We start from the raw sequence: 24,891 nt of genomic DNA, 5'->3' as shown, positions 1-24,891 counted from the left end.
TATAATGTTTGCCAGTGATGGTCATTGGCATCTGAGGGTGTTTTGAAGGTAAAGTTTTGATACATCCTGAGATTCAGAGAAAAGTCTCTTGAGGGAAATGCGATGTAAAACCTTTCTGTCAGAGCGTATCTACTATGTGCGTAGATGTGGGGAAGCTGATTTAGATGGGAATGTAAAAAACAAAATCCCTCTTTCTCTCTGTCCCCTTGTCCGTCCTCTCTCTCTAGCAGCAGTCGGAGTAGTACCCCGGGCGGTACCAAGCCCCACGGCCCTGCTGGTCCGTCCCCACACCTACCCCACCTCCCACCTTCCGGTTCCGCCACTGCAGCCACTGCCTTCCCCCTGCCCCAACCAGCCAATCAGATCGCTCCCCACGGTTTCCCCCCCGCCCTGCAGTCCTCGCCACACCCCCACCACCCCAATATGTTTGCGCCTCCACCAGCCTTGCCCCCACCTCCGCCACTGACGTCTAGCACCCTGCCAGTCCCCGGGAGGACACCCCGCCGCTGGGACGCCCTATTCAGGTAGGCACATATACCAGGCTGCCCCCATGTGGACAGGCAGGAGAACTGCACCACAACAGCAGCTGTCGCAACACACAGACAGCGAAGAGCAAAGCTGTACATTCTCATGGCTGTTGTGGCAGAAGCCAGGTCATCTGTGGCGTGAGAGAGGTGCGTGTGGAGCCCTAGACGTATTGAAATGTGACAGGGAGCGAGACAGAGACTTACATAATGTTACCTTTGTGCTAATTTATAGGAGACAGAGACTGACAGGTAAGGATTCCACACATAGCTGCACTATGTGCTGTCTGTGTTTGTCTATAATGGTGCAGTAGGTGCAGACAGGTGTCTTGTCCTTCCCTCGGTCAAGATTCTGTTGTGTTTGATTGGTTGATCACTCAAACAACACACACTTTTCCCCCCCAATCAGCCCATGTGATGAATGCCCTCTCCTGTCGTGCCACTTGTGATCTAGCTTAATGTCAGGGTCTCACTGAAAGGGAGTATTATCATGGTTTAATAAAACTATGAGCAATTCTCATTTTCACAAGGCAATGTGTTCATCTCACAGAAATCTATTCAGTCAAAACAGCATAATGAACTCTGCTGTATATTGTTCAGATTCTAATGAAACTTTTATGAAGAAACAAATAAAATGTCCCTCATCTCAGTAAGAGCTAGAAATAAATGTATGAAATGGTGCATTATATTACAGTGGAATACAAATTATATGGTTACTCTGGAGAAAATACAATTTCTCGGGCCAATTTACTCAATTTGGATGGAGAGCGTAATATAAAATGCATTTCTCTATTTCTCCTCAAGCCGTTGTTTGCCAGTCAGTTGATCAACAGCTCTGTTCTAAAATGGTTTTTGAGGCATTCATGTAATCGCAATAAAGGTGCTGACTCTTCGAGCAGCAGGCACCATTCAGGGATGCCCTCTGTGACTCCCATAGTAAAGAGAATACCTGAACTTTGGTTCTCTATCTTGGTTTTAATGTGATATGTGACTAACACTATACATCCTCTGTAAGGGTTGTTCCCTGATCATGAAGTACTGTACCTCTATAGATGTTGTTCCTCTGATCATGAAGTACTGTACCTCTATAGATGTTGTTCCTCTGATCATGAAGTACTGTACCTCTATAGATGTTGTTACTCTGATCATGAAGTACTGTACCTCTATAGATGTTGTTACTCTGATCATGAAGTACTGTACCTCTATAGATGTTGTTACTCTGATCATGAAGTACTGTACCTCTATGGATGTTGTTCCTCTGATCATGAAGTACTGTACCTCTATAGATGTTGTTACTCTGATCATGAAGTACTGTACCTCTATAGATGTTGTTACTCTGATCATGAAGTACTGTACCTCTATAGATGTTGTTACTCTGATCATGAAGTACTGTACCTCTATAGATGTTGTTACTCTGATCATGAAGTACTGTACCTCTATAGATGTTGTTCCTCTGATCATGAAGTACTGTACCTCTATAGATGTTGTTACTCTGATCATGAAGTACTGTACCTCTATGGATGTTGTTCCTCTGATCATGAAGTACTGTACCTCTATAGATGTTGTTACTCTGATCATGAAGTACTGTACCTCTATAGATGTTGTTACTCTGATCATGAAGTACTGTACCTCTATAGATGTTGTTACTCTGATCATGAAGTACTGTATCTCTATAGATGTTTTTACTCTGATCATGAAGTACTGTACCTCTATAGATGTTGTTACTCTCACACAAAACTGATCCAGCACAGACACTTTGACTATCACGTCTTGGCTTACTCTGCTATTCTTAGACAAAACAGATCCAGTGTGGACAAACGGACACTGGTCCTGACCGTGAGTCTCATCTTTCCTCCTCTCTTCCTCTTCTCTACCTCTCCTTTCTCTCTCCTCCAGAACAAGACCTGCTGCGCCAGGAGCTCAACAACCGTTTCCTCGCCTCGCAGAGCGCCGACCGCGGGGCCTCCCTGGGCCCGCCGCCGTACTTGCGCACTGAGCACCACCAACACCAGCACCAGCACCAGCATCAGCACCAACACACGCACCAGCACACCCACCAGCACACCTTCACCCCCTTCTCCCACGCCATCATGCCTACCCCTGCACCCCCCATGGTGCGTACCCCAGCCAGAAATGTGAGGATAAGTAGAACACTACTCCTGGGAGGGCAGAGGGGGTTGGTAGTTTTGGACTGGAAGGGGAGGTGAACTGGGGGGTAAGGGGTGTGGATAATGATAATATTGTTTAATTATGGTTTATTTGATTAAGCATTTACAGCAACAATCTCCAAAAAGGTGTTTGTTGTACATACAGAAACAGTAGGGTGGAATGGATAGGGTTTTTGAATGTGAGTGTTTTAATACAGTATTGGTGATCCTATAGTACTATAAGGCAGTTCCAGTCTTGCTGGAGGGAAACAGGGGTTTTCTGTGGCGTGTCTCTCAATGATGACCCATCTGTTTCTGTGTTTTTTACCACAGTGATACCTTTCTTCTCCCACATTTTTGTGTGTTTTCTCTGGCATATTTCGGGCACCCCAAACTGGAATGGAGCTATTTTTAAACTAGCAGTAACATGCTGTTAGTTTGAGGCCACAGGCACTGTGTGGCTGTCCCTCTGAAACAGGCCTGCTCACCAGCCCTCTCTCTAACACATACACGCACGTACACACACACACCGTGGCCCCAGACAATGCACACACACACTCTCACATAGGCCTACTGTAACCACAGAGTATTTTACATTGCTCTGAAGATTTTCCTCAAAGGCGGAATGGCTAGCGCTCTGACAGCTAATGAGGACATAAAAGTGTTTTAACGGCCGCAGTGTTTAAACTTAACTGGGGGAAATGTTCTCCCTGGGTCCACATTAAACCACTTAAACCTCCCCAAATTAAACACAGAAATACAGAGAGCTGGATAGTTTATGAGCTCTTCAGTCACTCACAAAACGGGAGGGTGAAAAGCAGGGAAAGGACTCTTCAGGCAGAGGATAACGATGTGGCCAAATGGCTCCTCTGTCTTCTTGATTCACTAAATAGCCCAGTCTTTCATGTCGATAATTAAGCTTCTGTTGAGCTGCTGCGATATTCTTTCAGATGTACATTGTGTGACTCCTGAAATGTCCTAAAAAGGGGACATTATGTAGTCACTCAACTCTCTATGTTAGTCAGGGGCCTTGCAAAAGTATTCATCCCCCTTGGTGTTTTTCCTATTTTGTTACATTACAACCTGTAATTTAAATGTATTGTTATTTCGATTTAATCTAATGGACATACACAAAATAGTCCAAATTGGTGAAGTGAAATTTAAAAAATTACTTGTTTCAAAAAATTCTAGAAAATGTAAATGGAAAAGTGGTGTGTGCATATGTATTCACCCCCTTGCTATGAAGCCCCTAAATAAGATCTGGTGCAACCAATTACCTTCAGAAGTCACATAATTAGTTAAATAATGTCCACCTGTGTTCAATCTAAGTGTCACATGATCTCAGTATATACACACACCTGTTCTGAAAGACCCCAGAGTCTGCAACACCACTAATCAATGGGCATCACCAAGCAAGCGGCACCATGAAGACCAAGGAGCTCTCCAAACAGGTCAGGGACAAAGTTGTGGAGAAGTACAGATCAGGGTTGGGTTGTAAAAAATAGCAGAAACTTTGAACATCCCACAGAACACCATTAAATCCATTATTTAAAAATGGAAAGAATATGGCACCACAACAAACCTGTCAAGAGAGGGCCACCCACCAAAACTCACAGACCTGGCAAGGAGGGCATTAATCATAGAGGCAACAAAGAGATCAAAGATAACCCCGAAGGAGCTGCAAAGCTCCACAGCAGAGATTGGAGTATCTGTCCATAGGACCACTTTAAGCCGTACACTCCACAGAGCTGGGCTTTATGGTGTTCGCCAAAAGGCAAGTGGGAGACCCCCCCAAACATATGGAAGAAAGTACTCTGTTCAGATGAGACCATCAAGGAAAACGCTATGTCTGACGCAAACCCAACACCTTCCATCACCCCGAGAACACCATGTTTTTCATCAGCAGGGACTGGGAAACTGGTCAGAATTGAAGGAATGATGGATGGCGCTAAATGCAGGGAAATTCTTAGGGAAACCTGTTTCAGTCTTCCAGAGATTTGAGACTGGGACGGAGGTTCACCTTCCAGCAGGACAATGACCCTAAGCATACTACTAAAGCAACACTCAAGTGGTTTAAGGGGAAATATTTAAATGTCTTGGAATGGCCTAGTCAAAGCCCAGACCTCAATCCAATTGAAAATCTGTGGTATGACTTAAAGATTGCTGTTCACTAGCAGAACCCATCCAACTTGAAGGAGCTGGAGCAATTGAAGAATGGGCAAAAATCCCAGTGGCTAGATGTGTCAAGCTTATAGAGACATACCCCAAGAGACTTGCAGCTGTAATTGCTGCAAAAGGTGGCTCTACAAGGTATTGACTTTGGGGGGTGAATAGTTATGCACGCTCAAGTTTTCTGTTTTTTTGTCTTATTTCTTGTTTGATTCACAATAAAAAATATTTTGCATCTTCAAAGTGGTAGGCATGTTGTGTAAATCAAATTATACAAACCCCCCAAAAATACATTTAAATTCCAGATTGTAAGGCAACAAAATAGGAAAAATGCCAAAGGGGGTGAATAGTTTTGCAAGCCACTGTATCCTCTCTGTATCATCCTTGTTCTTAGTTTTGTTTATTTCATTCCTTCTACAGTTTGAAAAATTCCCAACAAAAGTTGACCCTTTCTACAGACACAGCGTGAGTTTCTCTATGTGTTTGTGGGGCAGTTTGTGCATTCTTCACCCATCCAGCCATGCTAGTCCATGTTGTAGCTGTGTGTGTATTTGTACAATAGCTCCCATGCCATCCCCCTCAGCTTCTGCTCTGAGAGAATACAACATCCTGTCTGTCCACAGATGAAGACTGGGCAGATGCTCTATCTATGTCTTACCCATCATCAATGTCTGTCTGCTAACACAACTGCTTGCTCATTCATTCACTACTGTGGAACCTGGCTGAAGCATTTCAACCCCCTTCCTACTCAAGTGAATAGAACAAATGATCAATTGAGTTCAGTGGCTCTATCAAGTGTGTGTGTGGTATCTGAGTGGTATGTGAGTGTGTGTGTGGTATGTGAGTGTGTGTGTGGTATGTGAGTGTGTGTGTGGTATGTGAGTGTGTGTGTGGTATGTGAGTGTGTGTGTGGTATGTGAGTGTGTGTGTGTGGTATGTGAGTGTGTGTGAGTGGTATGTGAGTGTGTGTGTGTGGTATGTGAGTGTGTGTGTGGTATGTGAGTGTGTGTGTGGTATGTGAGTGTGTGTGTGGTATGTGAGTGTGTGTGTGAGTGTGTGTGTGTGGTATGTGAGTGTGTGTGTGGTATGTGAGTGTGTGCCGCTGTATGCTTTGTGTCTACCACTTAACCTCTGCCTTCATTTACTGCTCTGCTATTCAGAGGCATTCACCTGTTTCCCACGTTGTGAATCAGAGTAGCAATTACATGTTCGTCAGAGTTTGGTCTTAATTCATCTCACTGCTATCAGCACAGTTAGGCGGGCTAACCCCTATTTAAAATGAATGAATTAATGTGTCAACAGAGATACACTGGTTGTGATTACATAGGAGTATTCTTTCTGGTGAGAGTTCCTTTTAACTGTCAACACTCACAGAGAAAGACTATAGCTGTAAATGGGTTTTAGTGGCTAACAATTTCAATGTTAGTGCTTAGTAAATACCTGGTGATTTCAGTAGAATAAACAAGTGTGACCATTTTAGTTTTGCTGAACACTTTGAGGCACTAAGATCAGTGACAGTTGTAGCTACCTGACTGACGGCGGTTTGGATGTTTACCCCTAGTGATGCTGGTGTTGTTCCCTCCACCCCGCCCACCCTGTACCCTGTCATGTCATCCTGGCCTCTCTCTCCTTCATCTCACTGTTCATACAGCTGCTTTCCTTCTCTGTCTGAACAACACAACACTCCACCCATCATCACTCCTCTCTCTGTTCCTTCTCTTCTTTTCTCAGCTGTTCCACTCCTACCCCCCGGGCGTGTCCGGCATTCCACCGGTGATCCCTCCAACCGGGCCCTTTGGCTCGCTGCAGGGGGCCTTCCAGCCCAAGGTAGGGCCACAGCCCAACACCACACACACACAGTTGGTGAACCTGATAAACACACCTTCAGTGTAGTGTGCTCTCTGAAGACCAACACACAGCTAAACATACAGTACGTTATCAGAATAGGGAGTGAACTTGAAAAACATGTGCATGTACACACTGAAGACAGAGACGATGCTCCCCATACCTCCTCTCACAATGAGCTCTCTCTGTGTTCTGCAGACTTCTAACCCACTGGATGTGGCCTCAAGACCTGGAGCAGTCCCACACACACTCTTACAGAAGGACCCCAGGGTAAGCACCCTAGCTGGACACACTCACACACTCAATAAGGAAGCCATGCATAGTTGCTAATTAGGAACGCCTGAATGACAGACATTACAGTAACTGAGCCATCTCTCTCCTCTCCGCTCCTCTAGCTAACAGATCCGTTTCGGCCCATTCTCAGGGTAAGAATGTTAATAGCTGTAGTTGTTTCTCCCCTAACTTCCTTCCCCTAATATGTTTATTGCAGTAAAATGTTGTTGTTTGCACAACCAAGTTAGTGAACAAACCGGATAAAGATTAAACCTTGTCCTGGACAAATAAAAATGTCCCTAATGTGTATACAGTCCTTGAGAATCCTACATTTAAGGTTAACCATATCAGCTGGCTTTGTGTTTTGTGCAGAAACCAGGGAAGTGGTGTGCCATGCATGTCCATATGGCCTGGCAGATCTACCACCACCAACAGAAAGTCAAGGTGAGACCTCCCCTTTGCACTTCCTTCCACTCACAGACTATAGAGAAACACTGTCTAATGTGCTTCATTATAGTGTGGTTCTCTAAACCCCAATGTTTTATCATCTAAGACCCAGTCTAGTTGAGGTAGTAGTGTAATCCAGCTCCTCTCCTGGAGAGAGACAGTATAGAGAGAGAGAGAGAGAGAGAGAGAGAAGAGAGAGACAGTATAGAGAGAGAGAAGAGAGAGACAGTATAGAGAGAGAGAAGAGAGACAGTATAGAGAGAGAGAGAGAGGAGGGAGAGAGAGGAGAGAGAGAGGAGGGAGAGAGAGAGAGAGAGAGAGGAGGGAGAGAGAGACAGTATAGAGAGAGAGAGACAGTATAGAGAGAGAGGAGAGAGAGAGAGGAGGGAGAGAGAGACAGTATAGAGAGAGAGACAGTATAGAGAGAGAGAGAGAGAGAGAGAGACAGTATAGAGAGAGAGAGAAGAGAGACAGTATAGAGAGGAGAGAGAGACAGTATAGAGAGAGAGAGATACAGTATAAAGAGAGAGAAGAGAGAGAGACAGTATAGAGAGACAGTATAGAGAGAGAGACAGTATAGAGAGAGAGAGAGAGAGACAGTATAGAGAGAGAGAAAGTATAGAGAGAGAGAGACCGTATAGAGAGAGAGACAGTATAGAGAGAGAGAGAGAGTCCCATAGAGAATCTTATAAGAGGACTGCCATCTTGTGTTACTTTCACTGATGTAGTGGAGGGTAAGTGTTTACAACCCTTTTGCAGAGAAATGCACAAAAAATATAGGGGGCGTTACTTTAATGACCCCGATCGGCACTCAGCGTTTACCCACCTATTTTTTATTTCCTCTACATTACTGGGTACCTTCATGCCTTGGCCCACAAACAACCAACAAAACCCTTTTTACAGTTTGTATCCTTGCTGATCCTGCAGCGTTGGTGGTGTGTTTTTCATGTGCTGTTTCCTCCTGTCTGGCGTCTTCCAGCAGCAGATGCAGGTCGACCCGCACAAGCTGGACTTCGGGCTCAAGCCGGAGTTCCTGAGTCGACCCCCCGGTCCCAGCCTCTTTGGCGCGATGCACCACCACCACGACTTAGCACGTCCCGCCACACTCTTCTCAGCAGCAGGTGAGCGTGGGTTGGTTAGTAGAAGATGATTGACACCATAGAAATTAGATTTTTAGAAGGGAAAAGCCCTTCAGACCAGGGCAATTTGACTGGAACACTCATTGGTCATTGTATTTCTATGATTGACACACTACTTCCAGGACCTCTTCTCCAAAGGAGATCAATCCTTCTGGGCCCATAGAGAGGTCTATTTTTAACAGAGTGTCGAGGCAGCGCACAGGTCTCCACCTGGGTTATAGATTACATGCTAAGATCAATGCTCTTGCCTCTTAAAAGGAAAGAATAGTGTTCTCAGTTTAAAATCCTTATGGAAGATGTGTTACATAAACTCTCTTTTCCATGTCAGGTTCTACACACCCGTCAGCCGGACCGTTCGGCCACCCGTCCCACCACCCCGGCAACTTCCTCACCCCTGCACCTCACTTAGGTAAGACACAGCACGCACAGCGCACCTAGTCACGTCAAATGCACATCAATTGATCCTTGTCTCACTGAGGCTGTATGGAGAGCTAACAAGTACAGTATGTCTGTGTCAGAAGCTGGTTGACCCAGTACAGGAGCAATATAGATAATGTGCTGACTGTGTTCTCTCTCTCTCAGAGCCATTCAGTAGGCCTCACTCGTTTGGAGGTCTCTCATCTCTCAGCACAGCAGCCTTCGGTGGGCTTGGAAACCCAGCACTAAGTGAGTTTCATTTCCATGACAACATCATGTATTTGACAACCAAACTTTTGAGGATTTCCTGTTAGATTATAAAAATTAGTGTTGCATGATGTTTTCATCAAATTCTAACATTAGACTTGACTGACCGCCACACCAGTGAGATATGCTTTTAACTTGCGTTTTGGTATTTTCTTCTTTCCGTATGTTGAATCTCTAACAGCGCCTAACTCTGTGTTTGGCCATAAAGACAGCCCCAATGCACAGCAGCACTTCAACAACAACCACGAGCCATGGAACCGGCTGCATCGCACACCACCCTCCTTCCCCACCCCTCCGCCTTGGCTCAAACCTGCTGACTCGGAGAGGAGCGCCTCAGTCAGCTCCCATGAGAGAGACAGAGACTCAGACAAGCGAGACACGTCCTCCATCAACAAAGACGACAAGGAGAGGTGGGTGTAATGGAGGGGTTTTACCTGTAGCAGGCACACCAGCAGAATGTCAGAAGTTGTAAAGCTTTGTCATGGCTGAGACGATTTTATTTGAGAGTTTAATAGATGTCGATGTTTTAGGGGACTTGTGTCAACTCAATGTACCCTAAAATTAAACCACTGACAAACACTGAAATAGTGGTACAAATGTTACATTTCCTTAATCTTTAAAGCCCATTGTTTTGTGTCCAACCAGGGAAGCCATGGAGAAGCGTCACCAGAGCCATCCGTCCCCAGTCCCCATTAACCCTATCAGCCAACTGGGTCACAGCCGTCCCCCAGAGCCCCAAAAGAACCACCTGCCCCCCAGTGAACCCCCCAGGGACAAGGACAAGCCCAAAGACCGAGACAGGGACCGGGAGCACCCCGACTCTTGGAAGCTCAACGGCACAGACGAGCACAAACTCAAAGAGAATCACCACAGCGACAAGGATACAACACCAATCATCCACGACGGGCGAGTAATTGAGGACAAGGCCAACGGTAGAGGAACGACCTCACCCTACATCCGCCAGACCAGCCTGGACCGGCCCAACGGGGGGCTGGGGAGGGGGGAGAGAGAGGCCCTGATGGAGAAGAAGGGAGAGCTGCCATCTCTCTATGAGCACCACAAGAAGAACAACAATGAGGTGAAGGTAAAGGAGGAGAGGAAAGAGGAGCAGGACAGCCCTACGGACAGGGACAGACCCCCCTCTCACCCTCACCTCCACCCACACCTGCCCCAGGTGCCCCTCACGCCCAGCCTCCACACCCACCACCACCCCCCTTCCTCCATGGCAATGCCCATGGGCATGGTGGGCGTCCACCCAATGAACAACATCAGTGGCCTGGAGAGGACTCGAATGGTGGCCCCCTTCTTGGGCATCAGCCCCATTCCGGGGGCAGAGAGGTTCCCCTACCCAGCCTTCCACTGGGACCCCATGAGGGACCCCTACAGGGGCCTAGACATCCACAGACGGGACCCTCTGGCCAGGGACCTGCTGCTGAGAAACGACCCCCTGCATCGGCTGGCCGGGCAGCGCCTCTACGAGGCAGAACGCTCCTACAGGGACCGAGAAGCTCATGACTTTAACCGTGACCACCACCACCCTCTAGCCCTGGAGCAGCGCCGGGAGCAGGAGGCCCGGGCACACTTAGAGGAGCGTGAGCGGTTGCACATGCTCAGAGAAGACTACGAGCACGGCCGCCTGCATGCCGCCATGCACCACCCGGCCCTGGACGGCCACCTGCCACACCACCACGCTGGCCTCATGGTCCCCGGATTACCCAGCATGCACTACCCCAGGGTCAGCCCTTCGGCCGCCGCTGCAGCTCACGCCGCCCACCAGAACGGTATCCTGAACAAAACCCCGCCCACAGCCTCCCTGAGTGCCCCGCCCCCCCTCATCCCCACGCTGGGTGCCAGGCCTGGCTCCCCCAGACGGACTACGCCCCTCACCACAGACATCAGAGACAGACCATCAGCACACAACCACAAAGACATAGAGGCACGGTGAGCAGAGTGGGGCGCGATCCTCACCCTGGATTGGAGGCAGACTACAGGCATACTCTGCCCTCTGCCTCACACCAAGCACTTAGCTTTGGGAACAGCAGACTGTACCATAGCTGTGAATAATATGTGGGGAGAACACCCACAGATTATGTTTTTGTAAAAAAAAAAAAGTTGTGTGGGGGGTGTGGGGGGTTGCTCCGGTTTGCTCCTGCTTTTTGTGTGTATTATTTCTCTTGTACAGAACGTGTCCTGGACTACCCTGAAGGTGTGTAGGGCAATGGAAACGGCACCCTCACAAAGACGTTTTGGAATGTACAGGTACTTCAATGCATTGACAGGCAGCAAAGTGTGTAGATATGTGTACAGTCGACATGCTCACTCCTTAAGGAACAAATCATGGTACAAATATGCAAAAGGGTGTTTTGAAAGCTTTACTTTGAACAAATGTAAATAGAGGACTATTATTAATGAGGAGGAAGTTCAGAATGTGCTTTTTGCTGATTGGTTTTAGCTTGACGCAGCTGAAAAGATTAACATTGTACCACCATGCCCCACATTCAACTATGCAACAAATGTCTTGGCTTCTACTCTGAAAGCCAGCCTGGTCACCATCCCAACGGACTCTGACAAAACTGTATTCTCTCCACAACCTAGACCTCACAAACCCACAGTACTCATAGAAAATGTTGTGCAAACGTTAAACAATTTTCTTAAATATGATACAAAAGTGTGGTAACAATCCTTAAAATTCCTATTATAGAGCTATTCATTTTGCAGAGGAATTCCAATGCCTGAAGTCACAGTGGTTCCCAACTTTTTTCCCTTACTGTACCACCAAGTGAATTTTGCTTTGCCCGGAGTACCCCCTCATGTGCATTTTACCAGTAAGCCTATGGTCTAAAGAGTCTTCACAAGTACCCCCTGGATAGGCCAAGTATCCCCAGGGGTCCTAGTATGTCTGGTTGGGAACCACTGACCTAACAGAGAAAGGTTGATAGAAAGTGAGAGAGATCACTTACTCCAACAACTCAACTCCTACCACCATTCTTGTTTTGGAGAGAATACAGCACATTTACAAAAAGACCCCACATTTTCCCCTCTAAAGGAGTGTACAGTATGTGTTTGGAAATAAGTTATGTTGGTCTAACAGTGTATTAAAGTGCTATCCTAAGCTGTTGTATCTACAAAAATAAAAAATAAAGACAAAAAAGCCAGTCTAAACTATGGACAGTTTGTTTCTAAAGAGCAGATATCTATTTTAGTAGTCCACTGAAGGTTTAGTTGTGCGCTTCAAAAACTCTGTGAGAGCCAGATGTTGTGCAGTGTTTTTTTAACCCACATTAAAAATGTCCACTGGAGCCGTAGTGGTTAGTCAATGCATATTGCAAAGAGATTGTAAACAAGAAAAACAATTTTGCTGTTTATCATGTATGTAAAAAAAAAAAAACTCTTTCTAGATGAGAAAAAAACCAAAACAAAACAAACGATGCGACTGAATCTTCAGCATGCTCCTCATTTAAACGTGTGTTATGTCAATTGTGCCATGTTATTAAAAAATGTGAACTAAAAATGTCTACTGGCTTTTTTATGACCATGAGAGGAAAACAATGGCGGTTCCCGGATATTACTAGACCAACTCATAAATCTACCTGTGCCGGGGCAGACGTCGGACTCAAGGGCATGATGCTTCGCATTTTTCAGGGGCAGGGTTGGAGAGCACTGAAAATCCATCAATATCTCCATCACTCTAAATCAGCAATTACACACAGTACTGTATGGTATTCACATTTCCTGGAGTGAATTACGACTTCTTGATAGATATCTATAGCCAATAATCTCTTATTCATTAATATGGTGGTGGCAGGTAGCCTAGCGATTAATGGCGTTGGGCCAGTAACCGAAAGGTCATTGTTTCTGCTCCCCAAGCCGACTTGTGAAAAATGGGTCGATGTGCCCTTGAGCAAGGCACTGAACCCTAGTTGCTCTGGATAAGAGCATGTACAAAAATGTATTGACCTGTGATTGCCCAGTTGTTTTGATGACACCAGATTTGAGCTGTGAATTTCCACACTGTTATCATCACCCTCAATTCAAATGTGTTTTTTCTCAGTAGAGGAGCTACCCGTTGTAAGCCTCTATACAGGCCAGGATTCATTTAAATGTGCATGGTTGATAAGTAAGTATTATAGTGGTTGTTTTGGCGATGTCGGGGTGGTCCACAAGCAACTTCTTGCAACTTCTTGAATGCATGATGTTCTATTGTCTACACCTCGATAAGACGGTTAGGCAATAACAACCCCCCTTCCACATCCAAATTAACATGAAAACCTGTATTAGCCTGTCATTATTTCTATAATGGATTTAGCCAACACATTCTATCGCCGTTTTGAAGGACGAACGCGGTTTGGATACTAAGTAAGTGTGGTTGGTGGCACACAAGAGCAGCCGCTCACCAATTTGTCAGCACACAATTACACCTCCAACACCGCCAAAACAACCAACGCGCGATCTGATTGAATCTAGGCCTAACTTTCAAAGGTAATTTACATGGCTTGGCTGGTCTAGCAGTAGTGCTGCAGCCTCCAACACAGGTCTACATTGTCTGCATAGGTTTTTTGGTTACTACATGATTCTGTATGTGTTTTTTCATAGTTTTGATGTCTTCACTATTATTCAAAGAAAATTGCAAAAATCAAGAAAAACCCTTGAACGAGTAGCTGTGTCCAAACTTTTCACTGGTACTGTATGCATATATATTATTTGTTTAAGCAGCATTGAATGGGGGCAAATTGAGTTCAGTAAAGTTGACTACAGTATGTATGGAGAACAGTTCAGAGAATTCATTGAAAATGTGTATTCTCTTTCTTTGACACTAGATGGAAACAAAGTCTAATAAAAACAAATCGGTCAAGACTGCAGACAGAGGGACAGTAAGGCAGAGAGCTCCCAGAACAGAAAACTTCCTGTAGTGTTGTGCTCATGTCCTTTCTCCTCATCTCTGTCACATGAACAGATTGAACCAGTCTCACAGCTATTTGTTGAGGTGGAATTGTACACCACCATCTAGGATCATATGCATATCCCTGCATTACCCTAGCCCTGTGTGTATTGTACACTAGAGAGAGACAGAGAGAGAGAGCGAGAGAGAAATTATTCAAAGAGAAAAGATATGGAGACTGACATTTTACTATTGAGCGTTATCCTGGTCCACAACACTTTCATATGTACAGATTAAATATATACCCAATAAGTTAACCTAACAAAAAAATTATGTCTACCAAGGTTAAAGAAAATAGAACCTTCACTGCAACCAGAGAAAATCGTCCCTCACAACCGGACCAACAACACCAATGGAAGCACATCTGTCCTTCATACTTCAGAGTATGTGCTTCAAAACTCAGACTCCTGAGTCATTCAAGAACCCACAATAAACCAGTTAGTGCACGAGTCGCCATAGTCAAAACCGATGGACTACCAGAGAGAGAACCCTAGTTTAATATCCAAATCCTGATTCAGCCCTAACCCTAGCCAAAACCCTAATCCTAACCCTTAACTTCATGTCCACACCCCGGTTCAACCCTAACCCTAACCCTAATCCTAAACCTAACCTCATGTCCACACCCCGGTTCAACCCTAACCCTAGCCAAAACCCTAATCCTAACCCTAACCAAAACCCTAATCCTTAACTTCACGTCCACACCCCGGTTCAACCCTAACCAAAACCCTAATCCTAACCCTAAATTCATGTCCACACCCCGGTTCAACCCTAACCCTAGACTGGTAGTACACCAGTAGAGCTAGCAAGTCATTTGTGGGCAGTCCTTGTGATACGCTTCCCTATAGTTGGAGGGAAAACACAAACTCCTAGGGAAGCTTATCACAGGGATATTCTGGGGCAGGGGAGGATCCCAGAAAAAAACTATATGAACTACTGAAGAGCCTAAAAACTTAGATTTAAAATGTGCTACCTCTCTACCCATCGGATGCATAATTTATAGCAGATGACTTTTGTCCCTTTCCTAGGCTTGTGTTGCTTCCTCCACAACAATCCTTATACAATGCTCAGACTGGCCATAACAGCAAAAATACATGACTTTTAGAAAAGGCGATTTGGTGGGAATAGACAGAATATTTCCTCTGACAACAATCCTAATCACATCCAAACAAACATACACTGCTCAAAAAAATAAAGGGAACACTTAAATAACAATGTAACTCCAAGTCAATCACACTTCTGTGAAATCAAACTGTCCACTTAGGAAGCAACACTGATTGACAATAAATGTCACATGCTGTTGTGCAAATGGAATAGACAACAGGTGGAAATTATAGGCAATTAGCAAGACACCCCCAATAAAGGAGTGGTTCTGCAGGTGGTGACCACAGACCACTTCTCAGTTCCTATGCTTCCCGGCTGATGTTTTGGCCACTTTTGAATGCTGGCAGTGCTTTCACTCTAGTGGTAGCATGAGACGGAGTCTACAACCCACACAAGTGGCTCAGGTAGTGCAGCTCATCCAGGATGGCACATCAATGCGAGCTGTGGCAAGAAGGTTTGCTGTGTCTGTCAGCGTAGTGTCCAGAGCATGGAGGCACTACCAGGAGACAGGCCTGTACATCAGGAGACGTGGAGGAGGCCATAGGAGGGCAACAACCCAGCAGCAGGACCGCTACCTCCTCCTTTGTGCAAGAAGGAGCAGGAGGAGCACTGCCAGAGCCCTGCAAAATGACCTCCAGCAGGCCACAAATGTGCATGTGTCTGCTCAAATGGTCAGAAACAGACTCCATGAGGGTGGTATGAGGGCCCGACGTCCACAGGTGGGGGTTGTGCTTACAGCCCAACACCGTGCAGGACGTTTGACATTTGCCAGAGAACACCAAGATTGGCAAATTCGCCACTGGCGCCTTGTGCTCTTCACAGATGAAAGCAGTTTCACACTGAGCACAGTGTGGTGGGTCAGTCATGGTGTGGGTGGCATTTCTTTGGGGGGACGCACTGCCCTCCATGTGCTCGCCAGAGGTAGCCTGACTGCCATTAGGTACCGAGATGAGATCCTCAGACCCCTTGTGAGACCATATGCTGGTGCGGTTGGCCCTGGGTTCCTCCTAATGCAAAACAATGCTAGACCTCATGTGGCTGGAGTGTGTCAGCAGTTCCTGCAAGAGGAAGGCATTGATGCTATGGACTGGCCCGCCCGTTCCCCAGACCAGAATCCAATTGAGCACATCTGGGACATCATGTCTCGCTCCATCCACCAACGCCACGTTGCACCACAGACTGTCCAGGAGTTGGTGGATGCTTTAGTCCAGGTCTGGGAGGAGATCCCTCAGGAGACCATCCGCCACCTCATCAGTAGCATGCCCAGGCGTTGTAGGGAGGTCATACAGGCACGTGGAGGCCACACACACACTACTGAGCCTCATTTTGACTTGTTTTAAGGACATTACATCAAAGTTGGATCAGCCTGTAGTGTGGTTTTCCACTTTAATTTTGAGTGTGACTCCAAATCCAGACCTCCATGGGTTGATACATTTTATTTCCATTGATAATTTGTGTGTGATTTTGTTGTCAGCACATTCAACTATGTAAAGAAAAGAATATTTCATTCATTCAGATCTAGGATGTGTTATTTTAGTGTTCCCTTTATTTTTTTGAGCAGTGTACTTCCCTTCTCATAAATGGGACATTTTCACTGGCAGTCTCCATGGTAATGTTCACCTGATGTTTGTTCAACCCTCAGAGAAGCGAGCTAAAAACAGAACGCTGTCATTCATCTGAGCTCTGCTGGAGCTCCAGCTATTAAAATGAGTGATGCTAGGAATCGCAGCAGAAAAAAACTTTAATTTCATACAGAGTTCTTAAATGATTAGTGAGAGGAGAGGCATGGGGTTGTGTGCATTTATACCTTAATATGCATAGCAGATTGTAAGATAATATTCAATCAAACATGCATTTCAGTGTTCGCACAATAGCATATAACATACTTTTTCCCTATAGGAGCTGTAGTCAACCTACCTTGTTGCTATAGGTCATATTTTCAAATATAAATCACAGAAGTGTTACTTTATACCAAACTCACTTCACACTACAACTAAATGCCTCCAGTTTTCAGAACTAAGGCATGGACAAATGGCTATGTGAACAGTTGTTGAGCAAACAAACACTGCATAAACATAGCTGGGGGAGGTTCAGTTGGAATCTGGCCCAAAGTTTAAAACAATAGGGATTCCTTTGTATTATTTCCTAAAACATATTAAACATAAGGTACCAGGGGGAGATATTGTTCCTGTAATTCCATGTCCCCTTTATTTACACATACCCCACAAGGTATGAACATGTAGTACTGGAAGTGATTTCTTGTTTGAACCTAAATTATCCTGATACCTAACATATCCATCTGATGGTCAAATGTACACAGATCTGCTAGTATTTCCATTCAGCCTCCCGGCTGCGTTTACGCATTTCTCTTTTGACCAATCACATTAGATCTTTTGAAATGAGATCTTTTCAGAAATTGAATTGGGCTGCCTGTCTAAACACATTCCTGATTCTCTGCAGGCCTACAAGGTCATCAGAAAGACTGCTATATTGTTATGTTCTACTGGAAGTCATTTTGGAAATAACAGACCACATTGGCGTACAACAACAACATTTATTACGGTGGTAGACTTGCAGGTCTTGAAATGACATTCCTGCTTGAGGAATAAACTTAGCTGCAGTAGTTGGTCGTTATAAACTCAGCAAAAAAATTAATGGCCCGGTCATTAAGACACCGACAGCTTACAGAGGGTAGTCTGGTTGAATCTTATGTTCATACAAATGTTAAGTTTGCTGAAAATAAACGCAGTTGAAAGTGAAAGGATGTTTCTTTTTTTGCTGAGTTTACAGCTAGCCAATACTAAGCAGATAGACTCATTCCATCATTGACGAGATGAGGGGCTTTAATTATAAATGATTTATCGTTGCCAGGCACATTCATTTGTACGACACCTCATCAGCCGTGCCAAGCAAACAATTCTTTATTCATGAAGTTGGAGAAAGTGGTCATGTAAAAACAGGTAGAGGGGGAAAATGTGTCTAGTTTTTGCAAAAATTTATATTTTCTTACCTGTTATGAGTTCCTCAAAAAGGTTAATGAATAGCAGAGCCTTTTTCTACCAGGTGGAACACTAACCTGTGCATATTGTGACAGCTTGCATGTCAACTGTGTGTGTGACTGTAATTCCGAAGTAGGAATTAGCATTTTGGTCTCAGATTCAATTATTTTCCATCTGTGAAAACAATTATTAAGATACTTGTTTTTCTATGTACTGGTTCTAGCATGTACAGGGGAGATTCCAGACCAGATAATAACATTTTCACACAAAACACAGAGGCAGGTAAATCATTAGTGTACTGGTTATTGGGTGCAGATGCTAGATTCCACTCCTCAAAACAATTAGATTAAATCATTAAATCCTTTTCAAGTCTGGCTAGCCTTCCTACTATATAGAGATGTATGATCTTAATTTGATCACTGTTGTTGCTGAGAATGTTCCTGTGCTGCAGGAAATGCAGATGAGCTTCGTAATTTACATAAATTCACCGAAAACCCACACTGACACACATATTATTAACATTATTTTGGCCATCTTATAGACTAACCACCGATCAAGCAACATTATGGACACATTCAAACCCTGTTGGTGCAAGATTATTTTGCGGCAACAATACTGGTCAAATTAAAATCCTACATCTGTATTTTTTATTTTTGTCACAACTGTATGCTTTCCTAATCCTTTATCCTTGAAATAGGGTTGTGACGTGGATGTGTGTACATGGGTTGGCCTCTAACACCACTTGGGTTCAATTACCTATGTATGCCTGGCAAATAAATATGACACAGATTCCTAACAGGTTTCCACAGGATTATTTGTATACAGTGCAGATTCCTTCAGAGTGACTTTGAGCACTTCACCCCATCCAATTCTCTGTCTGTCAGATCTAATGGTCTAGTGCCCCACAGTCTCATCTCTCTGATCATGTCTACTCTCTGACCCCTCTCTGTCCCCTGGACTCACTGGTTCCTACATGAAAACTATTTATACAATCTTTCTCCTGAGGTCAGCAAAATCACCCAGGAAAACCAACCTCCCATCACCCTTCATATTGCAGCCCGATCGAACCAACTTAGAGTAGACATGATGGGTAGGCCTGCGGGACCAGGGAGGTCTCAATCTGTGGTGCTGGACAGAAGTATGTGTGCGGCATGGAGAGGGAAGGAAAGACAGGGCACTCTAATTGCCTGGTTTGAAATAGCCTGGGGTGGGCTGCTGTCATATCCAGGGGGCCTTGGAGGGAGAGGGATGGCCCTCCATCACTACCCTGACCTGCGACCCATACTGTGGCGCCTCAGGGTGATGATACTACACAGAGTATAGACACACATGGACAAGCCCACATGCATGCACACACACACACGCATGTACAAACCCAGATTTATCACTGACATCACCATGGTAATAACAGATATGAATCCAATCTCAATGAGGAAAAAGTAAACGCATCACATTACGTCGCCAAGGATGTTTTTTTTGTCCCATCGCCATCGTACCCTCCTGATTACATGTTGTTGGAGGTTGATCACTTGTAATGGAGTCGAGCAGAGGTGCAGATTAAGAGCACAAATCACTATGTAAAAGACTGCAATAGTAAGTGCACTGTCTGCAGGGTTCAGGAAACCTGGATCCAAAGAGGATTTGATTTCTTTCAAATACTTTATCTGAGTTTGAATGACCTTGCCTGGGCACAATGGCAGCAATGAAATAGATGCCAAAAGAACAAACCCACCCAGCCTGGCCAGACAGGCTCAGTCAATTAAAATATCAAAGCAATTGAAAGAAAACTAATACTATTTTAACCCAGCAGGTCTGGTGTCTGGGTCTGTGATCTGCAGGGTGAGTAGCCAGCCAGGGCTAATTTGAGTTTCCAGTTTATGAGAGGCTGAGCTGCAGTGGAATCTATTACAGACTACAAAGGGAAGCACAGCCTCGAGCTGCCCAGTGACACGAGCCTACCAGACGAGCTAAATTAGTTCTATGCTCGCTTCGAGGCAAATAACACTGAAACATGCATGAGAGCATCAGCTGTTCCGGACAACTGTGTGATCACGCTCTCCTTAGCCGATGTGAGTAAGACCTTTAAACAGGTAACATTCACAAGGCCGCAGGGCCAGACGGATTACCAGGACGTGTACTCTGAGCATGCGCTGACCAACAGGCAAGTGTCTACACTGACATTTTCAACCTGTCCCTGACGGCGTGTGTGATACCAAAATGTTTCAAGCAGAACACCAGTCCCTGTGCCAAAGAACACTACGGTAACCTGCCTAAATGACTACAGACCCGTAGCACTCACGTCTATAGCCAATGAAGTGCTTTGAAAAGCTGGTCATGACTTACATCAACACCATTATCCCAGACACCCTAGACCCACTCCATTTCACATACCGCCACAACAGATCCACAGATGATCCAATCTCTATTGCACTCCACACTGTCCTTTCCCATCTGGACAGAAGGAACACCTATGTGAGAATGCTATTCATTGACTACAGCTCAGCGTTCAACAACATAGTGCCCCCAAAGCTCATCACTAAGCTAAGGATCCTGGGACTACACACCTCCCTCTGCAACTGGATCCTGGACTTCCTGACGGGCCGTCCCCAGGTGGTAAGGGTAGGTAACAATGCATCCCCCAAGCTGATCCTCAACACGGGGGGCCCCTCAGGGGTGTGTGCTTAGTCCACTCCTGTACTCCCTGTTCACTCATGACTGCATGGCCAGGAACGACTCCAACACCATCATTAAGTTACCGATGACAACAGTGGTAGGCCTGATCACTGACAACAATGTGTCTGGCCGTGTGGTGCTAGGACAACAACCTCTCCCTCAATGTGATTAAGACAAATAAGATGATTGTGGACTACAGGAAAAGGACTGAGCACACCCCCATTCTCATCGACGGGGCTGTAGTGGAGCAGGTTGAGAACTTCAAGTTCCTTGTTGTCCACATCACTAACAAACTATCATGGTTCAAACACACCAAGACGGTTGTGAAGAGGGCACGACAAAGCCTATTCCCCCTCAGGAGACTGAAAAGATATGGCATGGGTCCTCAGATCCGCAAGCGCACATTGACTCTGTACCGGTACCCCCTCTATTTAGCCTCGATATTGTTTTTTTACTGCTGCTCTTTAATTATTTTTTACTTCGATTTTTTAGTTATCTATTTTTTTTACTTAACACTTATTTTTCTTAAAACTGCATTGTTGGTTAAGGGCTTGTAAGTAAGCATTTCACTGTAAGGTCTACCTGTTGTATTTAAACATTTGATTTGATGTAGATGTAGAGATAGCAGCCTTGTCTCACTGACAGGAGATCAGAGAGTGTGCTCTCTCCCTGCATGTCTGCTGTGATCCACACCGCTGAGAGGATATTAAACCAGCCCACCCCCCTCACTTCCCAGCCTGTCAGCCGCTGACCTCTCCTCGCTGCATTCTTAAATACTCTTTTCCTCTTCACCACCATATGGAACAGAACTGAAGATCAGCTCTCTGAATATAATTCCCCTCACGCAATGCATTCTGCATTCCTGTGGTATGTAACAAAGTGCTGCTGGCTGGCTGGCTCTCGTGATGATGACCTTGGGGGGTGACTATAACATCCTACTCACCCATTAACATAGTCCTGCATACACTAACTACAGGAAACAACTGTAAAAGCAGCCTGGGTGCCATTTTTACGTCACATATTTGTCACTAAAATGTCTCGTCACCACAGGTGATGTCAGAGGTGACAGAGTATGAGCTTCAGGGTCAGCTAATAACACATGACCCTTGACCTAGCTAAGCTAGAAGATCCTAGTAGATAAATGGTAGTAGGGTGGGGGTGCTCTCCCACTGGGATTACGAGATGAAATAGGAATGACTGGGAAAAGGGATGATATGCCTAAAGAGAGTTCAGCAGCTGGGACATCACCTCCACCTCAGAATCCTTTACTGTCAGTCTGGCATTCTAAATGAAATATGTTGGGAGTGGGTGGTGTTGTACACTCCCTCATTCTACCACAGTGACTGTCTGTGCTAAAATATAAGGTTTTCTACAGACATTACAAAGTGTAGAATAGTTTCCTCCCTCATTACTGTTGCTAAGAACAGCACTGTTTTGCTGTGGCAGCAGGAGAGGCAGCAACACGTTAGAGGAGAGTAGGTTTGATTATACCAATGCTTTTAGACGGTCCTTTTCTTAGGAGGGAACATATTACGCTTACAAGATAAATCATCCAGCTACGCAGCCGGCTTAGACTGTGTACAACCAGATAACGTTGCCAAGGAAACCCTCTTGAAAAACCAATAAGCACTCTCCCTCTCTTACCCTCCTAAGCCCACCCCCAATCTGTGTAAACAATTAATAACTTGAGCAGGCAAATGGAAGGGATCTGGAGAGGTAGGATGCACAATTCCCCAGGTGCTTAACAAATTCTAGTCCTTTCCCTCTGTGTGAGGTAGAATTTGTCACATATTGAGAATGGAACCAGAAAATACATTTCAATAAAATATATTAAAGACAGAATGGGACGAGGGAATGCATTATTAATTGTACATTAATTCAATGAGAATAGAATGGCACAAGCTACATAACCCAATAAGTCCAATCCATATGCAATATAGGAGAATGTATTTTTACAGCCGTCAAAAGTGTCATTATCATGCCAGTAGACACATCCATAGGGACTATTATGATGTTGACTGTGATAATTGAAGGGCAGCTAAACAAACCCAGTGCATAGCCCAATTGTGTGTGTGCATCCGTGCCTGTGATTTTTTAATTTTTTATTTAACCCTTATTTTATCAGGTAAGTTGACTGAGAACACATTCTCATTTACAGCAACGACCCGGGGAATAGTTACAGGGGAGAGGCAGGGCGATGGATGTGCCAAATGTAAGCTGGGGATGATTAGGTGACCGTGATTGTACTGTATGAGGGCCAGATTGGGAATTTAGCCAGGACACCGGGGTTAACACCCCTACTCTTACTATAAGTGACATGGGATCTTTAGTGACCACAGAGAGCCAGGACACCCGTTTAACTACCCATGTGAAAGATGGCAACTTATACAGGGCAATGTCCCCAATCACTGCCCTGGCGCATTGGGATATTTTTGATCAGAGGAAAGGTTGCCTCCTACTGAACCTCCAACACCACTTCCAGCAGCATCTGGTCTCCCATCCAGGACAACCCTGCTTAGCTTCAGAAGCAAGCCAGCAGTGGGATGCTGGGTGGTATGCTGCTGGGATGCTGGTGATTAGCGAGCCAGTTATTAGGGTCCATGATTGATTTCAACACTGACCCCAGATCAATGCTCTGGGGTCCTATCCATTATCAGACACCCAATTATAGCTATGGACTTTCTGCTTCACAGCTAAGTGCTCTACTGTAGTTGGTTTATTGGCCACCAGTCAAACACTCTGCCTGGCTGCCAAGACAGACAACAGAAACTCAGAGCTATTGACAAATCATCAGCTATTGATCCAGTCATCCATAGATCATGAGCAAGAGGGTAAAAACAAAGTCTGTACACACCAACTCAGTGGCCTTGAGGTTAGTGTAAGCCCTGATATTGGAAGGTTCGTAGTTCGATCCCTGGCCGAATCATACCAAAGACTTAAAAATGGGACCCAACGCGTAACCCCCCCCAGTCATTTTGTAGGTACTTCTGGAAAAGAGGGACCTTATATCCAAACCTCGTCATAGTGAGGATAACATTAGTGAGATGTGCAATGCCATTTCATTAACCCATAAGAGTCTAAGTCCTGCCTAAGCCGGGGGGGTTCTACTAAGCTATATCGAATTGTTTTAAGGTCAAACCAAGGATCATTTTGCTATCTGATTTTGAATTGTAAGACCCTTTGAAGTATCTACTTGTAGACTTGTTTACATGCTGCTGTGCGATTTGTTGCTAACCTTACTTTGCTACCTGCCAACTTTATGGTTTTTACTTTTTAATTACCGGTTTATATATTTATTTTTTCCCCTTGCTTGACTTTTTCATCCCGGACGCTTTATCTGAACGTGGTTCGTCAGGTCCTCCACCAGCCGAAGCTAAGTAGTAACGTTAACATTATGCCTGCTAATTGCAGTCGCTGTACTCATAATAATATAGGAGATTGATCGCCTTATGGCGAGGATAGCCGTGCTGCAAGCCCAGCTTCAGACGCAATCATTAGGCAAGGCTAAGTTAAGTATAGGAAAGGATGAAACCGCGTCTGTGCCACCAGTAAGTACAGATAGTAGTATAAATCCCCTCGCACAGTCCCCGCAGCCGGAAACTTTTCTCATGGCTTCTGGAGGGAAATGCTGTAGGAATGCTCAACCGGTGTCGCTCATTCAGCCGACAGAAACTTTCAACCGGTTCTTCCCATTAAGCAACGGGTCGGAGTCAGAGGCCGAGCCTTCTCTGGTCTTTCCTCCTCCCGTTACGGGGTCTGAGACACCGAAAACTCCCACCATCAGCTCTGACAAATTGAAAACCCTAGTCATTGGGGTAATATTAGACTTAGAATGAATCGCACACTGTTTCAAATCAAATCAAAGTTTATTTGTCACGTGCGCCGAATACAACAGGTGTAGGTAGACCTTACAGTGAAATGCTTACTTACAGGCTCTAACCAACAGTGCAA

General features: G+C 45.1%; 1 protein-coding gene across 1 annotated transcript in view; it reads left to right on the top strand.

Moving 5' to 3' along the window:
* Positions 1–12,739, top strand: part of LOC112233389 (autism susceptibility gene 2 protein) — a 461,350-nt gene extending 448,611 nt beyond the window's left edge. Inside the window, 13 exon segments of the mRNA XM_042309687.1 lie at positions 228–492; positions 494–524; positions 2,421–2,659; positions 5,261–5,305; positions 6,572–6,667; positions 6,884–6,955; positions 7,081–7,110; positions 7,331–7,402; positions 8,385–8,526; positions 8,873–8,953; positions 9,127–9,210; positions 9,410–9,638; positions 9,874–12,739. Of these exon segments, the coding sequence (XP_042165621.1) occupies positions 228–492; positions 494–524; positions 2,421–2,659; positions 5,261–5,305; positions 6,572–6,667; positions 6,884–6,955; positions 7,081–7,110; positions 7,331–7,402; positions 8,385–8,526; positions 8,873–8,953; positions 9,127–9,210; positions 9,410–9,638; positions 9,874–11,173 (2,686 nt within the window). The 3' untranslated portion in view covers positions 11,174–12,739.
* The last annotated feature ends 12,152 nt before the right edge of the window (positions 12,740–24,891 follow it).

The sequence above is a fragment of the Oncorhynchus tshawytscha genome, linkage group LG30 (assembly GCF_018296145.1).
Source record: "Oncorhynchus tshawytscha isolate Ot180627B linkage group LG30, Otsh_v2.0, whole genome shotgun sequence".
NCBI lineage: Eukaryota > Metazoa > Chordata > Actinopteri > Salmoniformes > Salmonidae > Oncorhynchus > Oncorhynchus tshawytscha.
The sequence above is the reverse complement of the archived record's forward strand: the minus strand, read 5'-3'. Positions and strand labels throughout refer to the sequence as shown.